Below are 10,000 nucleotides of genomic sequence, written 5' to 3'. Positions count from 1 at the left end.
TTATCATTATTATTATTATTATTAATATTATTATTATTATTATTATTATAAGGAAGGGATATTTCTCAGGGTAGAGATTGCAATGTTTTGTGATTGACTGATAATTTCAAGGTCAAGACTGTGATATTTTTCAAGATAGATATATTTTTCAAAGTAGAGACTGTTATTTTGTTCAAGATAGATTTCGATATTTTTCCAGGTATTTACTGTGATGTTTTTCAAGGTCAATACTGTGATGTTTTTCCAAATATCGACCGATATTTTTCAAGGTTAAGACTGATATTTTTATTAAGACTGTTATCATTTTTTAGATATTGACTGATATTTTTTAAGGTCAAGACATATTTTTCCAGTCATTGACTGCAATTTTTCAAGGTTAAGACTGATATTTTTCCAGATATTGACTGATATTTTTTAAGGTCAAGGCTGATATTTCTCCAGATATTGACTGATATTTTTCGAAGTCGAGATTTATATTTTTCCAGATATTGGCTGATATTTTTCGAGGTCAAGACTGATATTTTTCCAGACATTGACTGACATTTTTTTAAGGTCAAGACTGATATTTTTCCAGATATAGACTGATATTTTTTTAAGGTCAAGACTGATATTTTTCCAGATATAGACTGATATTTTTCGAGGTCAAGACTGATATTTTTCCAGATATAGACTGATATTTTTTGAGGTCAAGACTGATATTTTTCCAGATATTGACTGATATTTTCCAAGGTCAGGCCTGTAATATTTTTCTAGATATTAATTTTGATATTTTCAAGATATTATTAAATTTTTCAAGGTAGAGACCATGACAGTGTTCAAGAGAGATAGACTGATATTTTCCAGATATAGACTTTAATATGTTCAAGGTCATGACTACTATATTTTTAAGGTCAAGAATGATATTTCAAGGTCAAAACCGTGATATTTTCAAGGTCAAGACTATGACATTATCAAGGTCAAGACTGTGATATTTCAAGGTCATGAATGATATTTCAAGGTAAAAAATGTGATATTTCAAGGTCAAGACTGTGATATTTTCAAGGTCAAGACTATGTTTTAAGGTCAAGAATATAATATTTTTAAGATGTACACTAATATTTTTCAAGATAGACTGATATTTTTCGAGGAAGGGTCAGTGATAATTTTTAAGATAGACTCTAATATCTTTCAAGGTCAAGTGTGTCCTATTTTTCAAGGCCAAAACTTACCTGTTTTGTAACCTTGTAGTTGCATCCACTTGTCTCTGTTTTATTCTCCATTTCTTACACCAATAGTTAACTATATCAGGGAATTTTGAACGGTCTATGTAGAAAATGCTTATAATGTACAGCTTAAGGTGGCTGATGTGGTATCGTCCCTGACTGGTGAACGCCAGACCTGGGGTTCGAGCCCCGCTCAGACTCGTTAGTTTCTTTCGCCGCTGCAACCTCGCCATCCTTGTGAGCAAAGGAACAGGGTTTTGGGGGAGCCCATAGATCTATCTGCTGAATCATCAGCAGCCATTGTCTGGCCCTCCTTGTTCCTAGCTTTGGTGGAGAGGGGGCTTGGGCACTGATCTTATGTATATATGGGCAGTCTCTAGGGCATTGTCCTACTTGATAGGGCAATGTTACTGCCCCTTGCCTCTGCCATTCATGAACGACCTTTAAACCTTTAAGAGAAATTAATTGGATTGAAAAGACAGCTTCAAGATACCTGACAATGACACAATACCTCTCTCTCTCTCTCTCTCTCTCTCTCTCTCTCTCTCTCTCTCTCTCTCTCTCTCTCTCTCTCTCTTCCAGCAGATGTAGTGAATAGTAACACGGTAAACAAGTTCAAGAATAAGTTAGACAATATCATAAGAACTCTCTAAATGCTTAAACTAAATCGCTCTACGAAAGAGCAAGTGGAGTCTCAGCGGATGGACTAAAAAGTCTTTGAGACATCCAAAACCCTTGTGACTCTCTCTCTCTCTCTCTCTCTCTCTCTCTCTCTCTCTCTCTCTCTCTCTCTCTCTCTCTTCCAGCAGGTGTAGTAAACAGTAACACGGTAAACAAGTTCAAGAATAAGTTAGACAAGATCATAAGAACTCTCTAAATGCTTAAACTAAATCGCTCTACGAAAGAGCTAGTGGAGTCTCCGCGGATGGACATAAAAGTCTTTGAGACATCCAAAATCCTTGTGACTCTCTCTCTCTCTCTCTCTCTCTCTCTCTCTCTCTCTCTCTCTCTCTCTCTCTCTCTCTCTCTCTCTCTCTAAATGCTTAAACTAAATCGCTCTACCAAAGAGCAAGTGGAGTCTCCGTGGATGGACATAAAAGTCTTTGAGACATCCAAAATCCTTGTGACTCTCTCTCTCTCTCTCTCTCTCTCTCTCTCTCTCTCTCTCTCTCTCTCTCTCTCTCTCTAAATGCTTAAATTAAATCGCTCTACCAAAGAGCAAGTGGAGTCTCCGCGTTGAACTAAAAAGTCTTTGAAACATCCAAAATCCTTGTTACTCCTTGTAACTCCTTGTAATTCTCTCAGATTGCATCGGGGGCCCACCTCCGCCTACGGAGAACATGATTCTAGAATGGGACAACAGTACTACCTTCAACAGTCAAGCAAAATATAAGTAAGTGAATTAATAAACAACTTATTTAAGTAACAATAATATAATAATTGATGACTTTAACTTGATATATAATGCCTAAGCCTGTATTCAATATCCTTAATAATGCCCTTTTAGCTCGGAAAAGTTTATTGCTAGCTGATTGGTTGGACTAGATACTTCTAACCAATCAGCGAGTTGGAAACCTTTCCGGCACATTTGCACCAGCTCTCAGGGGTGCCCTTATAGCCCGGAAAAGTTTCCTGCTAGCTGATTGGTTGGACAAGATAATTCTAACTAATCAGCTAGTTGGAAACTTTTCCGAGCTAAAAGGGCACATCTGTGTGTCTCTGCAAATGCCCCTCGTTATAGAAAGTTGAGTATTATTATTATTATTATTATTATTATTATTATTATTATCATTATTATTACTTGCTAAGCTACAACCCTAGTTGGAAAATCAGCATGCTATGAGCCCGAGGGCTCCAACAGGGAAAAATAGCCCAGTGCGGAAAGGAAATAAGAGAAGTCATTAACAAATGAAATAAAATATTTTAAGAACAGTGAAAACATTAAAATAAGTATTATATATACAAACTATAAAAATTTTAACAAAATAAGAGGAAGAGAAATAAGATACAATAGTGTGCCCTATTGTACCCTCAAGCAAGAGAACTCTACCCCAAGACAGTGAAAGACCATGGTACAGAGGCTATGGCACTACCCAAGACTAGAGAACAATGGTTATAGTGATGTAATTTCAAAACGCCATTATGATTTCATTCAACGATGGAAATATAATGACACTATCAATAATGATAAAGTATTGTTAGTCTCTCTCTCTCTCTCTCTCTCTCTCTCTCTCTCTCTCTCTCTCTCTCTCTCTGTGTGTGTGTGTGCCGAGCCAGTCTTTCAGACCGAACGAGAGGGGGGACAAATGGATAGGTTCCTGAAATTAAGTACCCAGTTGTTGGCCGACTGTTGCTGGTCGCAGATAGGGTAGAAAGAGAAAGATGCGAAGAGAGGAGAGAACAGACGTAAGTGTCTTACATATGACAAAACAATTTTCATGATGTTATTGATCTTAAGATATTTTATATATTTCATTAATTACTTCTCATATATAGTTTATTGATTTCTTTATTTACTTTCCTCACTAAGCTACTTTTCCTGGTTGAAAAGACTCTTAAGTTATGGTAAGAACCTCTTCTAGGAGGACTCTCCAAAATTAAACCCTTGTTCTCTAGTCTGTGGTAGTGCCATAGCCTCTGAACCATGTTCTTTCACTGTCTTGGGTTAGAGTACTCTTGCTTGAGGGTACAATCGGGCACACTATTCTATGTTTCATCATTTCCTTTCCTCACTGGGCTATTCAAGCTCCCTTAGGAGGACAGTCCAAAATTAAACCATTGTTCTCTAGTCTTTAATAGTGTCATAGCCTCTGTACCATGGTCTTTCAATGTCTTGAGTTACAGTAGAGCACTCTTGCTTGAGGGTACACTCAGGCACACTATTCTATCAGCTTCCTTATTTCCTTTCCTCACTGGGCTATTTAAGCTCCCTTAGAAGGACAGTCCAAAATTAAACCATTGTTCTCTAGTCTTTGGTAGTGCCATAGCCTCTGAAGCATATTCTTTCACTGTCTTGGGCTAGAGTACTCTTGCTTGAGGGTACACTCAGGCACACTATTCTATCAGTTTCCTTATTTCCTTTCCTCACTGGGCTATTTAAGCTCCCTTAGGAGGACAGTCCAAAATTAAACCATTGTTCTCTAGTCTTGGATAATGCCAAAACCTCTGTACCATGATCTTTCAATGTCTTGAGTTACAGTACTCTTGCTTGAAGGTGCACTAAGGCACACTATTCTATCAGTTTCCTTATTTCCTTTCCTCACTGGGCTATTTAAGCTCCCTTAGAAGGACAGTCCAAAATTAAACCATTGTTCTCTAGTCTTGGGTAATGCCATAGCCTCTGTACTATGGTCCTCCACTGTCTTGTGCTAGAGTACTCTTGCTTGAGGGTACACTCAGGCACACTATTCTATCAGTTTCCTTATTTCCTTTCCTCACTGGGCTATTTAAGCTCCCTTAGGAGGACAGTCCAAAATTAAACCATTGTTCTCTAGTCTTTGGTAGTGTCATAGCCTCTGTACCATGGTCTTTCACTGTCTTGGGTTAGAGAACTCTTGCTTGAGGGTACACTCAGGCACACTATTCTACCAGTTTCCTTATATCCTTTCCTCACTGGGCTATTTAAGCTCCCTTAGGAGGATAGTCCAAAATCAAACCATTGTTCTCTAGTCTTGGGTTGTGCCATAGCCTCCGTACCATGGTCTTTCACTGTCTTGGGCTAGAGTACTCTTGCTTGAGGGTACACTTTGGCACACTATTCTATCAGTTTCCTTATTTCCTTTCCTCACTGGCTATTTAAGCTCCCTTAGAAGGACAGTCCAAAATTAAACCATTGTTCTCTAGTCTTGGGTAATGCCATAACCTCTGTACCATGGTCTTTCACTGTCTTGGGTTAGAGTACTCTTGCTTGAGGGTACACTCAGTCACACCATTCTATCAGTTTCCTTATTTCCTTTCCTCACTGGGCTATTTTCCCTGTTTGAGCCCTTGGGTTTATAGCATCCTGCTTTTTCCAAATAGAGTTGTAACCAAGTTATTAAGAACAGTAATGATACAGTAATGATACCATTAAAAAAAAAAGATGTTCAATAGATTCTCACTCTCAGGTGTCTACGAGGTTACTTCATGGACACTTTGGCCACAATCACAGAACAGACGATCGAATGCAGAGGTCAACTGGGAGGTTGGGTGACACCTGAAATCGAGTTGTATAATTGTACATTGGTAGAAGGTTCGTCTTGTGCCTCTCTGGTTTTTCTTAGATTTAGATCTTACTATAAAGGTTAGGTTAGGTTAGGTTAGGTTATACTCGCCTGATACTGATAGCCATCAATTATTTGTAAGTATATGAATCTTAAGTCATACTATGTTGTGGAATGGACTCCTTTACTGCGTTATAATGTAATCAAAACATCACTACAGTGCCACCAATTAGAGAAAACTGAGTAAGAGTAGAGGGTATTATCTATGTCATACAGTGAACTATTACTATCAGTTAGAGCAAACTGAGCAAATGTAGAGGGTGTTATTATGTCACAATGAACTATTACAACTAGTTAGACCAAACTGAGCAAATGTAGAGGGTGTTATCTATGTCATACAATGAACTATTACCACAAGTTAGAGCAAACTGAGAAAGAGTAGAGAGTGTTATCTGTCATACAATGAACTGTTACCACTAGTTGGAGCAAACTGAGCAAGAGTAGAGGGTGTTGTGTCATACAATGAACTATTACCACTAGTTAGAGCAAACTGAGGAAATGTAGAGGGTGTTATCTATGTCATACAATGAACTGGAAGTATTGAAATAAACAATCAAAGTCTTTCATCATAAACTCTTACCCCATTCAGTTTGTGACCTGGCTTCATTGCCGTGTGCAGCTTCACCCCTTATGGAGCTCGAATTGTCCTCCGATTTCCTGACGCTAGACTCCTTCATCGAGTACTCCTGCCCTTACGGAATGGAAATGCCAGGATCCTTGACTTCGATGAATGTCTCTTGCATTGAAGACGAATCTACGGCACCTGTTACCTATAGGTTCTCGGAAACTGCAGTTTCAGACTGTAACAGTAAGTACATCGTCCATAATCTACGATTGATTTGAAAATTGAAGATTCTAGGCGTGGCCACTTTTCTCCAGCTTCATTCATAAAATCTTTATTAAGTGGGAAAGCATTGTAGATGTGGCACAATGTTTCAGCATTGCCACTTTTCACCACTTTCATTCATAAATTTTCTTTTTTAGTAGGAAAGCATTGTAGATGTGGTACAATGTTTCATCATTGCTAGTTTTCACAATTTTCATTCATAACATCTCATTTTTATTGGGAAAGCATTATAGATGTGGCACAATGTTTCATCATTGCCAGTTTTCACAAATTTCATTCATAACATCTCATTTTTATTGGGAAAGCATTGTAGATGTGGCACAATGTTTCGACGTTGCCACTTTTCACCAATTTCATTCATAAAACCTCTCTATTATTGGGAAAGCATTGTAGATGTGGCACAATGTTACGGCGTTGCCATTTTTCACCAATTTCATTCATATAACCTCTCTATTAGTGGGAAAGTATTGTAGATGTGGCACAATGTTTCAGCGTTACAACTTTTCACCAATTTCATTCATAAAACCTCTCTATTAGTGGGAAAGCATTGTAGATGTGGCACAATGTTTCAGCGTTACAACTTTTTCACCAATATCATTCATAAAACCTCTCTATTAGTGGGAAAGCATTGTAGATGTGGCACAATGTTACGGCGGTGCCATTTTATGTCATTTTCATTCAAAAAACCTCTTTTTTAATGGGAAAGCATTGTAGATGTGGCACAATGCTTCGGGTTACCACTTTTCACCAATTTCATTCGTAAAACCTCTCTATTAGTGGGAAAGCATTGTAGATGTGGCACAATGCTTCGGCGTTGCCACTTTTCACCATTTTCATTAAAAAAACCTCTTTATTAATGGAAAAGCATTGCAGATGTGGCACAATGCTTCGGGTTACCACTTTTCACCAATTTCATTCGTAAAACCTCTCTATTAGTGGGAAAGCATTGTAGATGTGGCACAATACTTCGGCGTTGCCACTTTCACCATTTTCATTCCAAAAACCTCTTTATTAATGGGAGAGCATTGTAGATGTGGCACAATGCTTCGGCGTTGCCACTTTTCACCAATTTCATTCATAAAACCTCTCTATTATAGGGAAAGCATTGTAGATGTGGCACAATGTTACGGCGTTGCCACTTTTTGCCAATTTCATTCATAAAACCTCTCTATTATAGGGAGAGCATTGTAGATGTGGCACAATGCTTCGGCGTTGCCACTTTTCACCATTTTCATTCAAAAAACCTCTTTATTAGTGGGAAAGCATTGTAGATGTGGCACAATGCTTCGGCGTTGCCACTTTTCACCATTTTCCTTAAAAAAACCTTTATTAGTGGGAAGGCATTGGAGATGTGGCACAATGCTTCGGCGTTGCCACTTTTCACCAATTTGATTCATAAAACCTCTCTCTTAGTGGGAAAGCCTCGTAAATGTGGCATTCAGTGTTTTCTTACTTTAAGTGTGTAAGAAATCTAAAACGATCACAGTACAACAGGCTTATAAAATGTTTATTTCCTATAATGCAATTAAAGTAATTAAATTTATAACACTCAAGGTATAAACTAATACTTGTTATGTTCCATTATAATCATATTGACCCTAGTAATAAATTATCTAGGTTGGACATTATTTTCTAACTTGCATATATTCGAGTCCCCCTTTAAGAAAATTTTATTTTCCATTTTCTTTAATATTTCAAGGGTATTAGATATACTTAAATAACTATATATAAGTATATATATATATATATATATATATATATATATATATATATATATATTATATATATATATATATGTGTGTGTGTGTGTGTGTGTGTATTTATATACATATATGAATACACACACACACATATATACATACAGATATATATATATATATATATATTATATATATATATATATATATATATATATATATATATATATATTGGTATATATATGTCTATACAGTTATATGTATATATACATGGATATGTGCATATGTATGCATATGTATATATATATATATATATATATATATATATATATATATATATATATATATATATATATTGGTATATATATTTTTCTATACAGTTATATGTATTTATACATGTATTTGTGCATATTATATATATATATATATATATATATATATATATATATATATATATATATAATATATATATATATATATATGTATAGTGTGTTAACATATATGTATCTATATACATACATGCATACATACATACATATATAGAGATACATACATAAATATATATTGTTTTTCCATCCAGTCTGCACACAAGAAGTCAACATAACGCATGCCACAACAACCTGGGTAAACAGCAACATCTACACAGTCGGTCTGAACGTCGACATCCAATGCCTCGATGGTTACCTCATGAAGACTGGAAACAAGATGGCGCACAGCAACGCCACAATAGAGTGCACGTATATTGGCTGGTTCCCCTTTCTCTGGACCATAGAATGCGTCCCAGGTGAGAGTTTTACTTTATCTTTCTGTATCTTAGATAGCTAAGAGGTGTGAAGTCGTTCAAAAGTTCATTTGTATCTTAGATTACTAATAGGTGTGAAGTCTTCAAAAGTTCATTTGTATCTAGATTACTAACAGGTGTGAAGTCCTTCGAAAGTTCATTTGTATCTTAGATTACTAATAGGTGTGAAGTCTTCAAAAGTTCATTTGTATCTTAGATTACTAAAGGTGTGAAGTGCTTCGAAAGTTCATTTGTATCTTAGATTACTAATAGGTGTGAAGTCCTTCAAAAGTTCATTTGTATCTTAGATTACTAATTGGTGTGAAGTCTTCGAAAGTTCATTTGTATCTTAGATTACTAATAGGTGTGAAGTGCTTCGAAAGTTCATTTGTATCTTAGATTACTAATTGGTGTGAAGTCGTTCGAAAGTTCATTTGTATCTTAGATTGCTAATTGGTGTGAAGTCGTTCGAAAGTTCATTTGTATCTTAGATTGCTAATTGGTGTGAAGTCGTTCGAAAGTTCATTTGTATCTTAGATTGCTAAGAGGTGTGAAGTCGTTCGAAAGTTCATTTGTATCTTAGATTGCTAAGAGGTGTGAAGTCGTTCGAAAGTTCATTTGTATCTTAGATTGCTAAGAGGTGTGAAGTCGTTCGAAAGTTCATTTGTATCTTAGATTGCTAAGAGGTGTGAAGTCGTTCGAAAGTTCATTTGTATCTTAGATTGCTAAGAGGTGTGAAGTCGTTCGAAAGTTCATTTGTATCTTAGATTGCTAAGAGGTGTGAAGTCGTTCGAAAGTTCATTTGTATCTTAGATTGCTAAGAGGTGTGAAGTCGTTCGAAAGTTCATTTGTATCTTAGATTGCTAAGAGGTGTGAAGTCCTTCGAAAGTTCATTTGTATCTTAGATTACTAAGAGGTGCGAAGTCCTTCAAAAGTTCATTTGTATAAGAGGTGCGAAGTCCTTCAAAAGTTCATTTGTATCTTAGATTACTAAGAGGTGCGAAGTCCTTCAAAAGTTCATTTGTATCTTAGATTACTAAGAGGTGCGAAGTCCTTCAAAAGTTCATTTGTATCTTAGATTACTAAGAGGTGCGAAGTCCTTCAAAAGTTCATTTGTATCTTAGATTACTAAGAGGTGCGAAGTCCTTCAAAAGTTCATTTGTATCTTAGATTACTAAGAGGTGCGAAGTCCTTCAAAAGTTCATTTGTAT

The 10,000-nt window shown here is 36.2% G+C and overlaps 1 protein-coding gene across 1 annotated transcript in view; it reads left to right on the top strand.

Annotated features, from left to right (window-relative positions):
- The window catches only part of LOC137621371 (uncharacterized), an 18,610-nt gene that overhangs the window by 3,667 nt on the left and 4,943 nt on the right, over positions 1-10,000 (top strand). Inside the window, exons 4-7 of the mRNA XM_068351669.1 lie at positions 2,508-2,595; positions 5,309-5,433; positions 6,054-6,272; positions 8,589-8,792. Coding sequence (XP_068207770.1) covers positions 2,508-2,595; positions 5,309-5,433; positions 6,054-6,272; positions 8,589-8,792 — 636 coding nt within the window. The remainder of the gene's footprint in view (positions 1-2,507; positions 2,596-5,308; positions 5,434-6,053; positions 6,273-8,588; positions 8,793-10,000) is intronic.

The sequence above is a fragment of the Palaemon carinicauda genome, chromosome 28 (assembly GCF_036898095.1).
Source record: "Palaemon carinicauda isolate YSFRI2023 chromosome 28, ASM3689809v2, whole genome shotgun sequence".
In the NCBI taxonomy this organism is placed as follows: Eukaryota; Metazoa; Arthropoda; class Malacostraca; order Decapoda; family Palaemonidae; genus Palaemon; species Palaemon carinicauda.
The sequence above is the reverse complement of the archived record's forward strand: the minus strand, read 5'-3'. Positions and strand labels throughout refer to the sequence as shown.